We start from the raw sequence: 22,443 nt of genomic DNA, 5'->3' as shown, positions 1-22,443 counted from the left end.
AGCACCTTGAGGGGTGCAGTTTTTAGAATGGTGTCACTTTTGGGTATTTTCAGCCATATAGAACCCTCAAACTGACTTCAAATGTGAGGTGGTCCCTAAAAAAAATGGTTTTGTAAATTTTGTTGTAAAAATGAGAAATCACTGGTCAAATTTTAACCCTTATAACTTCCTAGCAAAAAAAAAAATTGTTTCCAAAATTGTGCTGATGTAAAGTAGACATGTGGGAAATGTTATTTATTAACTATTTTGTGTCACATAACTCTCTGGTTTAACAGAATAAAAATTCAAAATGTGAAAATTGCGAAATTTTCAAACTTTTCGCCAAATTTCCGTTTTTTTCACAAATAAACTCAGAAATTATCGACCTAAATTTACCACTAACATGAAGCCCAATATGTCACGAAAAAACAATCTCAGAATCGCTAGGATCCATTGAAGCGTTCCGGAGTTATTACCTCATAAAGGGACACTGGTCAGAATTGCAAAAAACGGCAAGGTCATTAAGGCCAAAATAGGCTGGGTCATGAAGGGGTTAAAAAAAAAAAAAAAAAAAAAAAAAACATAGAACAAACCACTGGACTTGTGCTTTAAAAAGAACCTGACAACTGATTCATGGTGCCCGATCCACAAATCCTGCATGATTACAGCTATGTATGGATGCATGTTTGACTGTCATATATATAGATTTCTTCTATTCAGTCCTGCTCGGTTTTATTTGTATGCAATACCACAAAGCCTTCCCACTCCTAGGGGCACCCACTGATGTTGGAATAGTAATGGAGGTCACCACCACTTCAGACTAATAATGGGGAACACCAGGCACTCGCTTCATCTCCAAGTACTAACATTGCCAGCTTGTTAAAGGGAATCCGTCAGCATTTTTTCCTATGTAATCTGAGGGCACCATTATGTGAGAGCAGAGACCCCGATTTCAGTGATGTGACTCTTACTGGGCTGTGTAAATAGTGTTTTATCAGCAGGAGATTATCACTACAGGAGAAGTGGCCTCAAGTATTCTGGTCCACGCAGGACTGATTACCAACTCTCTGTCACTATACATTGTACAGAGAAAGCCGCCAATCAGTGATGTGACTGGGGTTATACACAGCTCAACAACTGAGCTCTGATAGAACTGCAGCAAAGAAAACTGACTAGCAAAACTGCTGAACCCTGTAAGCTAAGGGCCCACACAGACACACGAGACCTAATTCGGCCGAACCATCGAAATATCGACAGGTTTGGCTGTCGATTCATGTGCATGGAGGTTGCTGACTGATGGTTGGGAGATGCCAATTGCCCATGTTCGATTTCGCACTGCTGATCTCACTGTTCTCCCTGAGATTATCCACCAGCCTACATGTCATTTACTGACTTTCTCACAGAGAACACATCGTCGTGTAGCGACTTTTGTGAGATGAGTTTTGTGTGGCGACATGCGTGTAGCAACTTTTTGTGTGTCGAGTTGCATGTGACAGGTTAGTGTAGCAAGTTGTGTGCAGCAAGTTTTGCGCATGGCGAGTTTTGCGCGTGGCGAGTTTTATGTGTGGTGCCTTTTGAGTATGTGCAAGTTTTGAGGCAACTTTTGCATGTGTTGCAACTTTTGTGCATGTGGCAATTTTTCTGCGTGTGCAAGTTTTGCGTGTGGCGAGTTTTCCATGAGGTGAGTTTTGCACGTGTGGCGAGTTTTGCATGTGGCGAGTTTTGCGCGTGGCGACTTTTGCATGTGGAGAGTTTTGCGCGTGGCGAGTTTTGAGCGGCGACTTTTGTGTTTCGACTTTTATGTGGCGAGGTTGGTGTATGTGTGGTGAAATGTGTGCTGAGGGTGATATATGTGTTCGAGCACGTGGTAGTGTGTGGCGCATTTTGTGTGTGTGTTCATATCCTCGTGGTGGTGTGGTGATTATCCCATGTTGGGGCCCCACCTTAGCAACTGTACGGTATATACTCTTTGGCGCCATCGCTGTCATTCTTTAAGTCCCCCTTGTTCACATCTGGCAGCTGTTAATTTGCCTCCAACACTTTTCCTTTCATTTTTTCCCCATTATGTAGATAGGGGCAAAATTGTTTGGTGAATTGGAACGCGCGGGGTTAAAATTTCGCCTCACAACATAGCCTATGACGCTCTCGGGGTCCAGACGTGTGACTGTGCAAAATTTTGTGGCTGTAGCTGCGACGGTTCAGATGCCAATCCCGGACATACACACACACACACATACATACATACATACACACATTCAGCTTTATATATTAGATTGAGAGTCCTCAGTGGTTGATACCTTTTAATGGCTAACTGAAAAGATGGTAACAAATTGCAAGCTTTCAAGACTACTCCGGTCTCTTCATCAGGCACAGACTAATAGAAATTCTGAAGAATCACATATTTATGCACAACACATCACAGAAATAATGCCATAGATAAGACAGGTGACGTGAAGCAGAACTACCATTATATGAGTGATAAACAGTTATGTCCATAAATATTGGAACAGTTCATAGATGAGGAATGTGAATGTTTTATTGTCCTCTGACTGAGGTCTGGTTCTATGTTATGGGTCTGTAGAGATCTGTCTGTAGCATTGGGCCACTTCCCCACTACAGTGGATTTCAGCCATTGACCTTTAATGGAGTCCATGGCTGTTCATTTCAGGTTTTTGCTTCTGGTTTGACCAGAGAGAATAGCTGCACAAATCACCTTTGTCATCAAAAGTCACAGAAGCCTGAACAGGACCCACAATCCGAACACTGCAAGCAAATGTGAACCTAATCTACAATGAATTAGCAGTGACCCTTCCAGCTTTCCTCTGTACAGGGCAACTTCTGACCAAGGGCTACAACATCGCCCCATTCACTTAAAGAGATTTCCCACAGGTAGGGTAGGGTCTACCACACACAGCCAAAGACCATGTCCATGAATGGTGGTAGATGAGCACACAATATTGCATGTAAAACATCATGAGCTCATCCAGCAAATGGCATGACCTGTACGGGCATTTGGTAGCCATAACATGGTACCCCACCCATGGCCTTAATCTGTCCACTACCCAATCTATTGCAAATGATCCTAATGAACAAGTTTTGTAGACAATAATTTAACTTTTTGTATTGTTCATCTCTAGTCATTCAAACTCATGGGCACTGTCCTTGCTCCAGTGTGGAACTGCTCGAACATAAATTCCACTGTGACAGAATAGGACTGTACTACTTGTATCAGGAGCCGTTACAGCCAGGGAGGTAGCGTCGGTGTCCATTTTGGTGAAGTCAGTATAAAATGGACCGACTCCTAAAATATATAATATATTAGGGACAGTAGTACAGTGCAGATGTGCTGCAAAAGGTGTTCATAAGAATTTGGAAAGTTATGACACGTCCTATAAATGTCTGTTTCTGATCGTTTAGTTGAGATGAATCTGTGCTGCACTTTATGTCCATGCTCAGTAGTGATCAGTGCCGTGGGGTTGGAGGTGAGATGAATCTGTGCTGCACTTTATGTCCATGCTCAGTAGTGATCAGTGCCGTGGGGTCGGAGGTGAGATGAATCTGTGCTGCACTTTATGTCCAAGCTCAGTAGTGACCAGTGCCGTGGGGTCGGAGGTGAGATTAATCTGTGCTGCACTTTATGTTCATGCTCAGTAGTGACCAGTGCCGTGGAGTGGGGGAGTCAGGGAAATTGAGGAGTCAAAGGTTTGGCTTACACACTCCACAGTCCTGGTTACAGCCTGTGGTTTCCCATGCAGAGCATCCCCTGCTGCGAGTATACAGCGCTATGCAGTGAGTGTGCTGTACAATGTGTCCACCAGCTAACAGACACATTACAAGACATTATTAAACAAGTGTGCACTGGAACATGATGTGGTGAAACAACAGTACAGTGGCGGCTGCAGTGAGAAGTCCGGGTCCTGCTGATCGCTCTGTGACTGTTCCTCCAAGCCTAGATTTCAGCAGAAGAGAGAAAGTGACAGCAGTGTATGTGCATCAGAGAATATTAGGAGTCAGATGGAAAGATTAATGGACATGATAGACCACCAAATGCTCTTGTCACAACTGGACTGAATAGGATAGGGCAACCAACACGATAAACAAAGCAGAACAAGTGAGGGGGTAATGTCCTATTCACATCAAGGTGTTTAGCTCCATTTACCAAACACTGGAGAAAGCTCCTATTACAGATGTTACATGGCGGCTTTAATGGTGCCAGACACTGCCAGCCCTCATACATAGGGCACAATGGCTGGATATAAACAGTGTACAGAGTCAAACAGCACTGCTCCACACACTGTAAAGTGGCCGCTGCTGCATTCTGCAGATCTGCTCCTAGTGAAAGGAATAACCACAAAGGAGCGAGCGAGAGCAACAGAGAATGTTTTAAGGCATTATTACTTACTGCAAAGTCAAAAGTTTACATACATTTCATTAGTATTTGGTACCATTGCCCTTAACCCCTTCCCGACATGTGACGGTATAGTACGTCACATGTCGGGACCCCCGCTTTGATGTGCGCTCCGGCGGTGAGCGCACATCAAAGTCGCGACATGTCAGCTGTTTTTTACAGCTGACATGTGCGCGCAATAGCGGCGGGTGAAATCGCGATCACCCGCCGCTATTAACTAGTTAAATGCCGCTGTCAAGCGCAGACAGCGGCATTTAACTACCGCATCCGGCCGTGCGGCCGGATATGAGCGCATCGCCGACCCCTGTCACATGATCGGGGGTCGGCGATGCTCCTCCATTGTAACCATAGAGGTCCTTGAGACCTCTATGGTTACTGATTGCCGGTGGCTGTGAGCGCCCCCCTGTGGTCGGCGCTCACAGCACACCTGCATTTTAGCTACATAACAGCGATCTGATGATCGCTGTTATGTAGCAGAGCCGATCGGGCTGTGCCTGCTTCTAGCCTCCCATGGAGGCTATAGAAGCATGGCAAAAGTAAAAAAAAAAAGTTTTTAAAAATGTGAAAAAAATAAAAAAAACATAAAAGTTTAAATCACCCCCCTTTCGCCCCAATCAAAATAAATCAATAAAAAAAACCAAAAACCTACACATATTTGGTATCGCCGCGTTCAGAATCGCCCGATCTATCAATTAAAAAAAAGCATTAACCTGATCGCTAAATGGCGTAATGAGAAAAAAATTCGAAACGCCAGATTTACGTTTTTTTGGTCGCCACGACATTGCATTAAAATGCAATAACGGGCGATCAAAAGAACGTATCTACACCAAAATGCTATCATTAAAAATGCCAGCTCGGCACGCAAAAAATAAGCCCTCACCTGACCCCAGATCACGAAAAATGGAGACGCTACGAGTATCGGAAAATGGCGCAATTTTGTTTTGTTTTGTTTTTTGCAAAGTTTGGAATTTTTTTTCACCACTTAGGTGAAAAATAACCTAGTCATGTTAGGTGTCTATGAACTCGTAGTGACCTGGAGAATCATAATGGCAGGTCAGTTTTAGCATTTAGTGAACCTAGCAAAATAGGCAAGCAAAAAACAAGTGTGGGATTGCACTTTTTTTGCAATTTCACTGCACTTGGAATTTTTTTCCCGTTTTCTAGTACACGACATGCTAAAACCAATGATGTCGTTCAAAAGTACAACTCGTCCCGCAAAAAATAAGCCCTCACATGGCCAAATTGACGGAAAAATAAAAAAGTTATGGCTCTGGGAAGGAGGGGAGCGAAAAACGAAAACGGAAAAAGCTCCGGGGGTGAAGGGGTTAAAGGGAATTTGTCAGCAGGATTGTGCACAGTAACCTACACACAGTGTCAGGTCGGCGCCGTTATACTGATTATAATGATACCTTGGTTAATGAAATCCGTCTTGTGGTTGTTTCTCAATCTTTATTTTCAGTTTTGTGTTAATGAGATTTTCATGCCCTAACGCGGGGCTGGGGTATGTGGTGCTTTGATTATATATTCATAATGAAGACTGCTGATAGGTCACTGACCTGTGCCCTAGTTTGCATAATGAATATAATAATGTATGTATTTGAAAAAAAAAAGCATGTCCCTTCATTAAAATGGAGGCGCCTGTGCACTTTCTTATCAGTTAGTGCCTATTATCTTCCTGTGTTTCAAAGAAAAAAAAAAAAAATCACCATCAATATGGTGCCGTCGGGTGCGCCTGCACATTAGCATCCATCGTGTTCCGATAGATGCTAATGCGCAAGCGCCGCCACCAGCTCCTTGTTGCTGCAGCCTAAAAAAAATAATTAAACTACAACAAAATGGCGCCAGAGATTCTCGTGCCCCGCCTTAGGACACGAGAATCTCATTAACACAAAACTGAAAATAAAGATTAACCCCTTCATGGCCTTGGGATTTTCCCGTGTTTGTTTTTTGCTCCACTTCTTCCCAGAGCCATAACTTTTTTATTTTTCCATCAATATGGCCATGTGGGGCTTATTTTTTGCGAAACAAGTTGTACTTTTGAACGACATCATTGGTTTTTGGTTTTAGCATGTCGTGTACTAGAAAACGGGAAAAAAAATTCCAAGTGCAGTGAAATTGCAAAAAAAGTGCAATCCCACACTTGTTTTTTGTTTGGCTTTTTTACTAGGTTCACTAAATGCTAAAACTGACCTGCCATTAAGATTCTCCAGGTCATTACGAGTTCATAGACACCAAACATGACTAGGTTCTCTTTTATCTAAGTGGTGAAAAAAAATCCAAACTTTGCTAAAAAAAAAAACAGTAATTAGACTTACTGGTAATTGTATTTCCAGGAATCCATCCTGACAGCACACTGGAGGACGTCCTTCTTATCCATGATGGGACAGGAAACACGAGAGGTTAAAAGGACCCTCCCCCTACCACCCTTCAGTGTTTTTCCAAAGTAACACATCTGGATGGATGCAAACACAAGTTTTATTACAACAAAATAATCAATCATACAAATGTTACATCACATAAGTATAAAGATCAGACAATAGGGAGGGAACTAACAGTGCTGTCAGGATGGATTCCTGGAAATACAATTACCAGTAAGTCTAATTACTGTTTTCCAGGTCACCACCTGACAGCACACTGGAGAAATACCAAAGGAGAATGGTATTTAGGGTGGGACCACTGCTTGAAGTACCTTTCTACCAAAGGCCAACTGAGGCGAAACTACATCTAGTTTATAGTGTTTAGAAAAGGTACTAAGATTAGACCATGATGCCGCTCTACAGATCTGGTCTGCCGTAGCCCCCCCTTTCTCCGCCCATGATGTGGCCATGGCCCTAGATGAGTGGGCTTTAAGATTAACCGGGGAATTTAGACCTTTAGCTTTGTAGGCTAAATCAATTGTAGACTTTATCCACCGTGCGATAGTCGCTTTAGACGCTTTTTTCCCTTTATTTGAACCCCTGAACTGAACGAACAAGTTATTGTCCTGTCTCCAGGGTCTAGATAGATCAAGGTATCTGAGTACTGACTCTCTTACATCAAGGTTATGAAAAAATCTTTCTTTTTGATTTTTAGGGAATTGGCAAAAAGATGGTAAAACAATCTCCTGATTCATATTAGTATCAGAAACGACTTTAGGGAGAAAGGCCGGATCAAGCCTTAGTACTATTTTATCATCAAAGATCTGTAAATACGGGTTCTGTACCGAAAGAGCCTGTAGTTCCCCCAATCTTTTTGCCGATGTGATCGCAACTAAAAACGCGGTTTTAAGAGAGAGTTTGTTAATGTCTATGTCTCCCGTTATATCCCAGGACTGATCACACAGAAAATTCAGGACCAGATTAAGATCCCACGGCGGGACTGATTTCCTAATGAATGGCCTTAGCCTCTGGACTGCTCTAGAGAATCGACTAATCCAGGGGTGGGTAGATAACGAAAAATCAAAGAATACACTTAGGGCCGCTATCTGGACTCTTAATGTACTTGGTCTAAGGCCTTTTTGAAAACCTGACTGCAAGAAGTCAAGAATTTTTGGGATATCTGGATGGTCAGTATCAACTGTCATCTTCCCACAGAATCCACAGAATGTTTTCCATATTTTTGTGTAGATGGCAGATGTCACCGGCTTTCTGCTGGCTTGAAGGGTAGAAATGACGTCATCTGAAAGACCTTTTGCCCTCAAGACCTTCCGTTCAGGATCCAAGCTGCCAACTGAAGCGCTCCTGGGTTCTGGTGTAGTACTGGGCCTTGTAGAAGAAGATCCTTTCTCTCTGGTAACAGGAGGGGTTCTTCCACTGATAATCTTCTTAACATTGGAAACCAACTTCGTTTCGGCCAGTGAGGAGCTATGAGGATGACTTTGGCCCCGTCCTCGCAGATTTTCCTGAGTATTCTTGGAATCAAGGCCAGAGGTGGAAACGCATACAGAAGACCGTCGTTCCAGGGTTGTGACAGGGCATCGATCGCGGCTGGGCTCTCCCAGGGATTTAGGGAGTAAAAGGTTTTGACCTTTGCGTTTTGCTTTGTAGCAAATAGATCCACAGTCGGCTTCCCCCAACGATGACAAAGATCCCTGAATACTTCGGCGTTTAGTTCCCACTCTGTAGGGGATACACTTTTCCTGCTCAGGAAATCCGCCAACCGGTTCTTGGATCCCTCCAGATGTACAGCCGAGATTGACCGCACCGACTTCTCTGCCCACTTGAAGATCTGTTCCGCCAGATCTTGTAATGCCAGATGTCTTGGGCCCCCCTGATGTCGAAGGAAGGCTACGGTCGTCGTATTGTCCGAGAAGATTTTTACATGCTTGTTCTTCAGCAAATGTTGTGCCGCCGTTAAGACCTTCCAAACCGCATGCAACTCTCTGTGGTTTGATGATTTCTTGCTGTCCTTCCTTTCCCAACGACCTTGGAAATATCTTCCCAGGACATGACCTCCCCAACCTTCCTGGCTTGCGTCTGTCGTGACTGACACACTCGGGGTTTGAAGCCATGGTACTCCCAGCCGGAGATTTTTGGAGAGAGTCCACCACACCAGAGACCTCTTGATCTGAAAAGAGAGATTCAGTCTTTGATTTAAAGAATTTTGCCTTCTGTTCCAGCTCCTCAGCACTCCCTGCTGAAGCTGCCGGGAATGAAACTGGCTCCATCTCACGCAAGGGATGCAGGCCGTCATTAATCCCAGGATTATCATCCCGTCTCTGATCGTATTTCGGCCTCGGGAGAAATGATGGACCTTTTTTACTATTCCCTTTAGCCTGTCTTCCGGAAGGTAGGACATCCTTGTTTCTGAGTCGAGCATGACTCCTAGGAATTTTATTCTGGATTTCGGTATTAAATCTGACTTCTTCCAATTTATGATCCAACCGAGCCTCTCTAGAGTGGAGATGAGGAACTGACAGTTGATTCTGAGCTGGTTTACTGACTCTGCTGCTACCAAAAAGTCGTCCAGATAAGGGATTACCATCAAATCCTGATTTCTCAGATATGCGACTACTTCTACCATAAGTTTCGTAAAAACCCTGGGAGCCGACGCCAGGCCGAAGGGGAGACAACGAAATTGAAAGTGATAGATCTTCCCCTCCATGTTTACCGCGAACCTCAGGAATTTTTGATGGTTTAAGTAAATGGGAACATGGTAATATGCACTCTTTAGGTCTAGAGTGCACATCACCATACCCCTTCCCAACAGAGGAATGGTAGACCGAATTGACTCCATTTTGAATCTTTTGTATACCACCCAGTTGTTTAGGTGCTTCAGATTTATTATCGTTCTCGACTCTCCCGATGGTTTTGTTATCGAGAAGAGATTCGAGTAATGACCTCTGTACTCTTCTTGAGAGGGGACCGGAACAATTGCCGCCATTTTTAAGAGGTCCTGTATATCCGACCACATGGGGGATGACGATTTTAGATGTGTGCTGGACACTAGAAATCTTTCGGGTGGAAGGGAGGAAAATTCGATTTTGTACCCCTGGGACACCACCTGTAACACCCAAGGACTCGTTGTTATTTCCCTCCAACCTTCTAGGAATCCGGCTAGACAACCCCCTACTCTGATGGCGTCATTTTCTATGGTAGCTAGACCTCTGACCTGAGTAACTCGAGTCTTTGGTTTTGGGTCTACTGTCTCCCCCTTTCTGGTAGCTCCATCTACCTTGCTTCCCTTTACCCCTGTAATCCTGTTTCTGATTATAGCGGGGTCTCCGAAAGGGCTGGAATTTTTTAGGCTTTTCTTCGGGGAACCCCTTTGTTACATCTGAGGCTTTCTCTAAGATATCGTCGAGGACCGGTCCGAAGACCCTGCCCCCAGAGAAGGGTATGGAACATAATTTATTTTTGGAGTGCATATCACCCGACCAGCTTTTGAGCCAAATAGCTCTTCGGGCCGCATTAGAGAGAGATTGACCTCTAGCCGCAAATCTAACCGTTTCCGCGGATGCGTCTGCCAAAAAAGCGGTTGCCAATTTTAACAGAGGCAGATTTTTTAGGATAGTATCTCTAGGAGTTTTGGCTATTAATTGATCCTGAAGATCATTTAGCCACAGGTCCATGGAGCGAGCTACTGATGTTGCTGCGATATTAGCTCCGATAACCGCCGAAGAACTCTCCCAGGCCCGTTTCAAAAGTCCATCTGCCTTTCTGTCCATGGGCTCTTTTAAATTGGAAGAGTCCTCAAAGGGGATTGAGGTTCTTTTAGACACTTTAGCCAATGGAATGTCTATTTTAGGAATATCGACCCATTCCTTAACTTCCTCCGGGTCAAACGGCAGGCGGAGACGGAAATCTTTAGGGATAGTCAATCTCTTCTCCGCCTCTTCCCATTCCTCCAGAATCATGGCTCTGATATGGGAATTTACTGGAAACACCTTCGCAGTCTGTGAGCGCAGGCCACCAAACATTTCATCTTGAACCGAACAAGATGGTTGTGGATCCTCTATCTGCATAGTATGCCGCACAGCCTCCAACAGTTCTCCTGTGTCTGCTGCTGAGAATAAGTATTTTCTCCCTCTCTCTGGAGGGTCTCTGCTCTCCTCTTCCTCCTCTATATCCGATACAACAGATAACGAGTCTTCCGAGGAGTAATCAACCCTCTGCCTTTTGCTCGGTCTCTCAGAAGGTGAGGCTTGAGGTAGTACCAGACCTGATACAGAAGCCTGGACCTCCTCTCTTATCATGGCTCTCATATTTGACATAAGAGAAGCCTGCTCCTCTCCTATGATTTTGCAGGTGCATGCTTCACATAGGGGTTTCTGCCAGGTATCTTTCAGCTTGGCTGCACAAATAGGACATTACCTGCTTTTGCCCAGCTTCTTTAACGATTTTTCTGGTAATGAGGCCGCCTATAGAAAAATAACAAACTCTAGCAAATGCTCCGGGTTTTTTTAGTATCCATAATACCGGCCCTGCTCTACTTACTGGCGCTGTGGACTCCTGCCCTTCTCTAGCTGCGTCCTCCATGATGCACCGGAGAACGCTTACTGCACATACCTTATATTTCTGTTCATCTGTTCATCTGTACCGCGCTCCTGCGCTCACTACCGCTTCCTGTTTCGGAGACGCCGCCCGCCCCCCTCAGCCGCAAACCGGAAGTGACGCGCGGCCGGAAAGAGAGGATGGTGTAGCGAGAATTTCCTTCCCCCATGCCGGCCGCATGGAGACGCCGACATCTGCAGAGGCTACCGGCAGGATCGCATACACCAGGGGGCGTGACGGAAGGATCGAGAGCCCCCGGCAGGGGGAAGCGATCCTCATACCAGGAGCAGCGCTACACTGGTAGGCAGAGGGACCCTCGGGCGGGTGTCAGCCAGCGGGTGCCTCATGGAGGGAAGGGTGAGGCAAAGCCCCCCCGATCCACATCCCCCCGCACAGAACGGTAGCTTCCTCTCGCCGTTCCTATCCATAATGGGACAGGAAAAACACTGAAGGGTGGTAGGGGGAGGGTCCTTTTAACCTCTCGTGTTTCCTGTCCCATCATGGATAAGAAGGACGTCCTCCAGTGTGCTGTCAGGTGGTGACCTGGAAAATAATAATTTGCGCCATTTTCCGATACCCATAGCGTCTCTATTTTTCGTGTTCTGGGGTTGGGTGAGGGCTTATTTTTTGCGTGCTGAGCTGGCGTTTTTAATGATAGCAGTTTGGTGCAGATACGTTCTTTTGATCACCCGTTATTGCATTTTAATGCAATGTTGCGGCGACCAAAAAAAACGTAATTCTGGCGTTTCTAATTTTTTTCTCGCTATGCCATTTAGCGATCAGGTTAATCCTTTTTTTTCTTTATTGATCGATCGGGCGATTCTGAACGCGGCGATACCAAATATGTGTAGGTTTGATTTTTTTTTTATTGATTTATTTTGAATGGGGCGAAAGGGGGGTGATTTAAACTTTTTTTTTTTTTTTTTTACTTTTGCCATGCTTCAATAGCCTCCATGGGAGGCTATAAGCTGGCACAATGCGATCGGCTCTGCTACGTAGCAGCGATCATCAGATCGCTGCTATGCAGCAGAAATGCCGGTGTGCTATGAGCGCTGACCACAGGGGGCGCTCACAGCTGGCCTGCATCAGTAACCATAGAGGTCTCAAGGACCTCTATGGTTACCGTTCTGACGCATCGCTGACCCCCGATCATGTGACGGGGGTCAGCGATGCCCTCATTTCCGGCCGCAAGTGCCGGTTAAATGCCGCTGTCAGCGTTTGACAGTGGCATTTAACTAGTTAATAGCGGCGGGTGAATCGCGATTTCACCCGCCGCTATTGCGGGCACATGTCAGCTGTTCAAAACAGTTGACATGTCCCGGCTTTGATGCGGGCTCACCGCCGGAGCCCTGCATCAAAGCGCGGTATCTGACCTCGGACGTACTATCCCGTCCGAGGTCAGAAAGAGGTTAAACAACCACAAGACTGATTTCATCAACCACGGTATCATTGTATTCAGTATTACGGTGCTGACCTGACACTGTGTGTAGGTTACTGAGCACAATCCTGCTGACAGGTTCCCTTTAAACTGAATTACTTGGGTCAAACTTTTGGGATATCCTTCCACAAGCTTCTCACTATAGTTGGTTGGAATTTGGGCCCATTCTTCCTGACAAAACTGGTGGAACTGAACCAGGTTTGTAGGTCGCCTTGCTCCCACCTGCCTTGTCAGCTTTGCCCACACATTTTCAATATGTGGTGAGATCAGGGCTTTGTGATGGCCACTCCAAAACATTGACTTTGTTATCTGTTATCCTTAAAGGAACACTGTAACCTGAATTTGGAGGGAACAATCTTTAGCCATAGGGGCGGGGTTTTCGGGTGTTTGATTCACCCTTTCCTTACCCGCTGGCTGCATGCTGGCTGCAATATGGGATTGAAGTTCATTCTCTGTCCTCCATAGTACACGCCTGCGTAAGGCAAGATTGCCTTGTGCAGGCATGTACTACGGAGGACAGAGAATGAACTTCAATCCAATATTGCAGCCAGCATGCAGCCAGCGGGTAAGGAAAGGGTGAATCAAACACCCGAAAACCCCGCCCCTATGGCTAAAGATTGCTCCCTCCAAATTCAGGTGACAGTGTCCCTTTAAGCCACTTTGCCATTTTGGCAGCATGCTTTGGGTCATTGTCCATTTGGCAGGCCCATTTCCACCCAAGCTTTAACTTTCTGGCTGATGTCTTGAGATGTTGCTTCAGTATTGCCACATAGTCTTTTCTCATGATGCCATCTATTTTGTGAAGTGCACCAGTCCCTAGTGCAGCAAAATAACGCCAGAACATGATGCTACCACCCCTGTGTTTCACAGTTGGGATGGAGTTCTTGGGCTTCCTAGCTTCTCTCTTCTGCCTCCAAACATAACAATGGTCATTATGCCCCAACAATTCAATTTTAGCGTCATCAGACCACAGGACATGTCTCCAAAAATTAAGATCTTTGTTCCTGTGTGCATTTGCAAACATTAATCTGGCTTTTTTATGTTTCTTTTGGAGTAATGGCTTCTTCCTGGCAGAGTGGCCTTTCAGCCCATGGTGACACAGTACACGTTTCACTGCGGATATTGTCACAATCTTACCAGCTTCCGCCATCATCTTCACAAGGTCTTTTGCTTTTGTCCATGGGTTGATATGAACATGTCGGACCAAAGCACGTTCATCTCTGGGACACAGAACCCATCTCCTTCCTAAGCGGTATGATGGCTGGACATTCCCATGTTGTTTGTACTTGGTTATAATTCTTTGTACAGATGAACGAGGCACCTTCAGGTATCTTGAAATTGTACCCAAGGATGAGCCAGACTTGTGAAAAGCCACAATTCCTTTCCCGATATCTTGGTTGATTTCTTTAGACTTTCCCATGATGCTACACAAAGAAGCAGTGTGTTTCAGGTGTGGATTAAAATACATCCACAGGTGCATCTCTAACTCAGATGTTGCCAAACAATTTTTCCAAACACATAACATCACCATATGGGCAGTCCAGAATTGTTTAAAGACATAGTAATCTTAGTGTATGTAAACTTTTGACTTTGCAGTAAGTAAAAAAAAAAATGCCTTAAAACATTCTCTCTCTCATTATTCTGGCATTTGGCAAATATTAAAGGGAACCTGTCACCTCCAAAATCGATGGTGAGGTAAGCTCACCGTCATCAGGGGCTTATCTACAGCATTCTGTAATGCTGTAGATAAGCCCCTGATGTTACCTGAAAGAGGAGAAAAACACGTTAGATTATACTCACCCAGGGGCGGTCCCGCTGCGGTCCGGGTCCGATGGGTGTCTCAGGTCCGCTCCGGCGCCTCCTATCTTCATTCCATGACATCCTCTTCTAGTCTTCACGCCACGGCTCTGGCGCAGGCGTACTTTGTCTGCCCTGTTGAGGAGAGAGCAAAGTACTGCAGTGCGCAGGCGCAGGGAAAGGTCAGAGAGGCCCAGCACCTGTGCACTGCAGCACTTTGCTCTGCCCTCAACAGGGCAGATAAAGTACGCCTGAGCCAGAGCCGTGGCGTGAAGACCAGAAGAGGACGTCATGGAATGAAGATAGGAGGCGCCGGAGCGGACCTGAGAAGCTCATCGGACCGGACTGCAGCGGGAACACCCCTGGGTGAGTATAATCTAACCTCTTTTTCTCCTCTTTCAGGTAACATCAGGGGCTTATCTACAGCATTACAGAATGCTGTAGATAAGCCCCTGATGACGGTGAGCTTACCTCACCATCGATTTTGGAGGTGACAGGTTCCCTTTAATAATTATGGTAATCCTAATTGACCTAAAACGGGAAAGGTTTATTCTGAGTTCATGTCAGATATTGAGAAAAACATGCACATGTGTCTTTTTATATAGTGTATGTAAACTTCTGGTTTCAACTGAACTTACACTGATCACAGTCCAGAGGTGAGAAGCATACATACACCGATAACTGCATGGTTGTGAGGAGCATAAAATATGTCTGTAAAGCACTGTGGAATTAATGGTGCTATATACTGAGTAAAATAAACAAACTGGAGGTGAAGAGAATACAATCATTAATTGATCACACTCTGGTGGTGAGGAGAGTGCACACACACACTGGAGGTGAAGAGCAGAGACATACACACTGGAGGTGAGGAGCGTACACACACACTGGAGGTGAGGAGCGTACACACACACTGGAGGCGAGGAGTAGATACACACAAACTGGAGGCGAGGAGCGTACATACACACACACTGGAGGTGAGGAGCGTACATGCACACACACTGGAGGCGAGGAGCATACACACACACTGGAGGCGAGGAGCGTACATACACACACGCTGGAGGCGAGGAGTGTACATACACGCACTGGTGGTGAGGAGCGTACATACACACACTGGAGGTGAGAAGCATACATACACACACACTGGAGGCGAGGAGCGTACATGCGCACACACACTGGAGGCGAGGAGCATACACACACACTGGAGGCGAGGAGCGTACATACACGCACTGGTGGTGAGGAGCGTACACAAACACACACACTGGAGGTGAGGAGCGTACATACACACACTGGAGGCGAGAAGCATACATACACACACGCTGGAGGCGAGGAGCGTACATACACACACGCTGGAGGCGAGGAGCGTACATACACACACGCTGGAGGCGAGGAGCGTACATACACACACGCTGGAGGCGAGGAGCGTACATACACACACGCTGGAGGCGAGGAGCGTACATACACACACGCTGGAGGCGAGGAGCGTACATACACACACGCTGGAGGCGAGGAGCGTACATACACACACGCTGGAGGCGAGGAGCGTACATACACACACGCTGGAGGCGAGGAGCGTACATACACACACGCTGGAGGCGAGGAGCGTACATACACACACGCTGGAGGCGAGGAGCGTACATACACACACGCTGGAGGCGAGGAGCGTACATACACACACGCTGGAGGCGAGGAGCGTACATACACACACGCTGGAGGCGAGGAGCGTACATACACACACGCTGGAGGCGAGGAGCGTACATACACACACGCTGGAGGCGAGGAGCGTACATACACACACGCTGGAGGCGAGGAGCGTACATACACACACGCTGGAGGCGAGGAGCGTACATACACACACGCTGGAGGCGAGGAGCGTACATACACACACGCTGGAGGCGAGGAGCGTACATACACACACGCTGGAGGCGAGGAGCGTACATACACACACGCTGGAGGCGAGGAGCGTACATACACACACGCTGGAGGCGAGGAGCGTACATACACACACGCTGGAGGCGAGGAGCGTACATACACACACGCTGGAGGCGAGGAGCGTACATACACACACGCTGGAGGCGAGGAGCGTACATACACACACGCTGGAGGCGAGGAGCGTACATACACACACGCTGGAGGCGAGGAGCGTACATACACACACGCTGGAGGCGAGGAGCGTACATACACACACGCTGGAGGCGAGGAGCGTACATACACACACGCTGGAGGCGAGGAGCGTACATACACACACGCTGGAGGCGAGGAGCGTACATACACACACGCTGGAGGCGAGGAGCGTACATACACACACGCTGGAGGCGAGGAGCGTACATACACACACGCTGGAGGCGAGGAGCGTACATACACACACGCTGGAGGCGAGGAGCGTACATACACACACGCTGGAGGCGAGGAGCGTACATACACACACGCTGGAGGCGAGGAGCGTACATACACACACGCTGGAGGCGAGGAGCGTACATACACACACGCTGGAGGCGAGGAGCGTACATACACACACGCTGGAGGCGAGGAGCGTACATACACACACGCTGGAGGCGAGGAGCGTACATACACACACGCTGGAGGCGAGGAGCGTACATACACACACGCTGGAGGCGAGGAGCATACATACACACACGCTGGAGGCGAGGAGCGTACATACACACACGCTGGAGGCGAGGAGCGTACATACACGCTGGAGGCGAGGAGCGTACATACACGCTGGAGGCGAGGAGCGTACATACACACACGCTGGAGGCGAGGAGCATACATACACACACGCTGGAGGCGAGGAGCATACATACACACACGCTGGAGGCGAGGAGCGTACATACACACACGCTGGAGGCGAGGAGCGTACATACACACACGCTGGAGGCGAGGAGCGTACATACACACACGCTGGAGGCGAGGAGCGTACATACACACACGCTGGAGGCGAGGAGCGTACATACACACACCCTGGAGGCGAGGAGCGTACATACACACACACTGGAGGCGAGGAGCGTACATACACACAATGGAGGCGAGGAGCGTACATACACACAATGGAGGCGAGGAGCGTACATACACACTGGAGGCGAGGAGCGTACATACACACTGGAGGCGAGGAGCTTACATACACACACTGGAGGTGAGGAGCGTACATACACACGCACTGGAGGCGAGGCGCGTGCACACACACACACACACACACAATGGAGGCAAGGAGCGTACATACACACACACTGGAGGTGAGGAGCGTACATACATACACACACTGTAGATGAGGAGCATACATACATACACACACACACTGTAGATGAGGAGCATACACACACTGGAGGTGAGGAGCGTACATACACACACTGAGGAGCATACATACACACACTGAGGAGCATACATACACACTAGAGGTGAGGAGCATACATACACACTAGAGGTGAGGAGCATACATACACACTGTAGGTGAGGAGCATACATACACACACACACACACTATGTGAGGAGCGTACATATACACACACATTGGAGGGAAGGAGCATACATACACACATTGGAGGGGAGGAGCGTGCGCACACACACGCACTGGTGGTGAGGAGCGTACACAAACACACACACTGGAGGTGAGGAGCGTACATACACACACTGGAGGTGAGAAGCATACATACACACACTGGAGGTGAGGAGTGTACAGACATACACACACACTTTAGGTAAGGAGCATACACACACACTAGAGGTAAGGAGCGTACATGCATACACACACTGGAGGTGAGGAGCATACATACATACACTGGAGGTGAGAAGCGTACATACACACACACTGGAGGTGAGGAGCGAGCGTACATACATACACTGGAGGTGAGGAGCATACATACACACACACTGGAGGTGAGGAGCATACATACACACACACTGGAGGTGAGGAGCATACATACACACTGGAGGTGAGGAGCATACATACACACTGGAGGTGAGGAGCATACATACACACTGGAGGTGAGGAGCATACATACACACTGGAGGTGAGGAGCATACATACACACACACACATTGGAGGTGAGGAGCATACACACACTGTAGATGAGGAGCGCGCACACAGACTGGAGGCGAGGAGCGTACATACACACACTGGAGGTGAGGAGCATACACACACACTGGAGGTGAGGAGCGAGCGTACATACATACACACACACACACACACACACTGTAGGTGAGGAGCGCGCGCACACACACACACACTGTAGATGAGGAGCGCGCACACACACACTGTAGATGAGGAGCGCACACACACACACACACACACGCACACTGGAGGTGAGGAGCATACACACACACTGGAGGCGAGGAGCGTACATACACACACACACACTGGAGGCGAGGAGTGTACATACACACACACACTGGAGGTGAGGAGCGTGCGTACATACATACACACACACACACACACTGTAGATGAGGAGCGCGCGCACACACACACACTGTAGATGAGGAGCGCACACACACACACACACACACACACACACTGGAGGTGAGGAGCATACACACACACTGGAGGCGAGGAGCGTACATACACACACACACACTGGAGGCGAGGAGCGTACATACACACACACACTGGAGGTGAGGAGCGTGCGTACATACACACACACACACACACACTGTAGATGAGGAGCATACACACACACTGGAGGCGAGGAGCGTACATACACACACACACATTGGAGGTGAGGAGCATACACACACTGTAGATGAGGAGCGCGCACACAGACTGGAGGCGAGGAGCGTACATACACACACTGGAGGTGAGGAGCATACACACACACTGGAGGTGAGGAGCGAGCGTACATACATACACACACACACACACACACACACACACTGTAGATGAGGAGCGCGCGCACACACACACACACTGTAGATGAGGAGCGCGCACACACACACTGTAGATGAGGAGCGCACACACACACACACACACTGGAGGTGAGGAGCATACACACACACTGGAGGCGAGGAGCGTACATACACACACACACACTGGAGGCGAGGAGCGTACATACACACACACACTGGAGGTGAGGAGCGTGCGTACATACACACACACACACACACTGTAGATGAGGAGCATACACACACACTGGAGGCGAGGAGCGTACATACACACACACACATTGGAGGTGAGGAGCATACACACACTGTAGATGAGGAGCGCGCACACAGACTGGAGGCGAGGAGCGTACATACACACACTGGAGGTGAGGAGCATACACACACACTGGAGGTGAGGAGCGAGCGTACATACATACACACACACACACACACACACACACACTGTAGATGAGGAGCGCGCGCGCACACACACACACTGTAGATGAGGAGCGCGCACACACACACTGTAGATGAGGAGCGCGCACACACACACACACACACACACTGGAGGTGAGGAGCATACACACACACTGGAGGCGAGGAGCGTACATACACACACACACACTGGAGGCGAGGAGCGTACATACACACACACACTGGAGGTGAGGAGCGTGCGTACATACACACACACACTGGAGGTGAGGAGCGTGCGTACATACACACACACACACACACACACACACACTGTAGATGAGGAGCGCGCGCACACACACACACACACACTGGAGGTGAGGAGCATACACACACTGGAGGCGAGGAGCGTACATACACACACACACACTGGAGGCGAGGAGCGTACATACACACACACACTGGAGGCGAGGAGCGTACATACACACACACACTGGAGGTGAGGAGCGTGCGTACATACACACACACACACACTGTAGATGAGGAGCATACACACACACTGGAGGCGAGGAGCGTACATACACACACACACACTGGAGGCGAGGAGCGTACATACACACACACACACTGGAGGCGAGGAGCGTACATACACACACACACACTGGAGGCGAGGAGCGTACATACACACACACACACTGGAGGCGAGGAGCGTACATACACACACACACACTGGAGGCGAGGAGCGTACATACACACACACACACTGGAGGCGAGGAGCGTACATACACACACACACACTGGAGGCGAGGAGCGTACATACACACACACACACACTGGAGGCGAGGAGCGAGCGTACATACATACATACACACACACACACACACACACACTGGAGGTGAGGAGCGTGCGTACATACATACACACACACTGTAGATGAGGAGCATACACACACTGGAGGCGAGGAGCGTACAAACACACACACACACACACACACACACACACACACACACACACACACACACACACACACACACTGAAGCGAGGAGCGTACATACACACACACGTCACATTATGGTGTCGCTTTATCCCCAGCAGATGACATCACTATCCACACCAGTGACGTGTACCGGCAGCAGAGTGATGTGAGGACACCCACAGCCCCACTGTTACTTCTCATCACACTCACCCGAGTTCTGGCCACGGGGCCACAGGTAGTATGTGGCCGGGATGACAATCAGCCCTACGAACGAGGTCAGGAAGTACAGGAACGTGTTGCCACTGTCGTCATACTGGAACTGCTGCCCAGCCATGGCTGCCCTTCCCTCCTCTTTCCGGGCAAACTACCCGTCCACGGGTCCCTTACCGCTCAAGACAGTAGAAAAACCGACCGACCGACGGCCGTTACCCGGCGAAGGGCCCGCCCACCTCCTTCTTGACACGCCCACTCATCGCATCACCGCTGATCAAGTCTCGCGAGCACTAGTATGGAATACGTGTTATTTCCCCCAACAAACTTTATTAGCAAATGACACAGTGTACATGGCTGGGTATTTCAATCAGCTTTATTGGGAGCAGACAAGCAAACACAAAGTATGACCAGTACTGAAGAGTCATCTGCATAAATCCCCAGTTTGGAGAGATGAAGTGCAGCATTGGGGTACAGCTGTGACAGGAACTAGTAGTGCCCTCCCCCTAATTCCCCGAGTGCCCAGAATCTGGTGACCTAGGAGTTCCCATTGGCTGGGAGCCTCTGACATAGGGTACGTACCCATATGTAAGGACAGAGACAGACTGCCGTATTTCTCCTGCGAGAATCGCATTGTAAATCGTGTACTGGCTGTCCGCTCTCCTGACCTCAGGGCCGGCCCGAACGTATAGACGAACTAGGTGGCCGCCTAGGGCGCCGACCCTAAGGGGGCGTCAGAGAAAAAATAGAAAAAATTATAAAAAATCTTTTCAAAAGGCAAAAGGTGTATGGAGCGGAGCTAAATGTGTACGAGGTGTATGGAGCGGAGCTAAATGTGTACGAGGTGTACGGAGCGGAGCCGTGTGTGTATGAGGTGTACGGAGCGGAGCTAAATGTGTACGAGGTGTACGGAGCGGAGCCGCGTGTGTACGAGGTGTATGAAGCGGAGCGCGTGTGTACGGAGCGCAGCCGCGTATGTAGGAGTAGCTATGTGTGGCCATTATATGGTACAAAGTATCGTGCGGAATATACAGTATGGAGCATCATGTGCAGTCATTATACAGTATGGAGCATCATGTGTGGCCATTATACAGTATGGAGCATCATGTGTGGTCATTATACAGTATGGAGCATCATGTGTGGCCATTATACAGTATGGAGCACTGTGCAGTCATTATACAGTATGGAGCATCATGTGTGGCCATTATACAGTATGGAGCATCATGTGCAGCCATTATACAGTATGGAGCATCATGTGTGGCCATTATACAGTATGGAGCATCATGTGCGGTCATTATACAGTATGGAGCATCATGTGTGGTCATTATACAGTATGGAGCATCATGTGCAGCCATTATACAGTATGGAGCATCATGTGTGGCCATTATACAGTATGGAGCATCAT

General features: G+C 48.1%; 1 protein-coding gene across 1 annotated transcript in view; it reads right to left on the bottom strand.

Annotated features, from left to right (window-relative positions):
- Nucleotides 1-21,324, bottom strand: part of SEC63 (SEC63 protein translocation regulator) — a 110,551-nt gene extending 89,227 nt beyond the window's left edge. The window contains exon 1 of the mRNA XM_077289605.1: nucleotides 21,039-21,324. Within this exon, the coding sequence (XP_077145720.1) occupies nucleotides 21,039-21,162 (124 nt within the window). The 5' untranslated portion in view covers nucleotides 21,163-21,324. The remainder of the gene's footprint in view (nucleotides 1-21,038) is intronic.
- Nucleotides 21,325-22,443: the final 1,119 nt, after the last annotated feature.

Source organism: Ranitomeya variabilis, chromosome 2 (genome assembly GCF_051348905.1).
Source record: "Ranitomeya variabilis isolate aRanVar5 chromosome 2, aRanVar5.hap1, whole genome shotgun sequence".
In the NCBI taxonomy this organism is placed as follows: domain Eukaryota; kingdom Metazoa; phylum Chordata; class Amphibia; order Anura; family Dendrobatidae; genus Ranitomeya; species Ranitomeya variabilis.
This window is presented reverse-complemented; position numbering and strand designations above follow the sequence as displayed.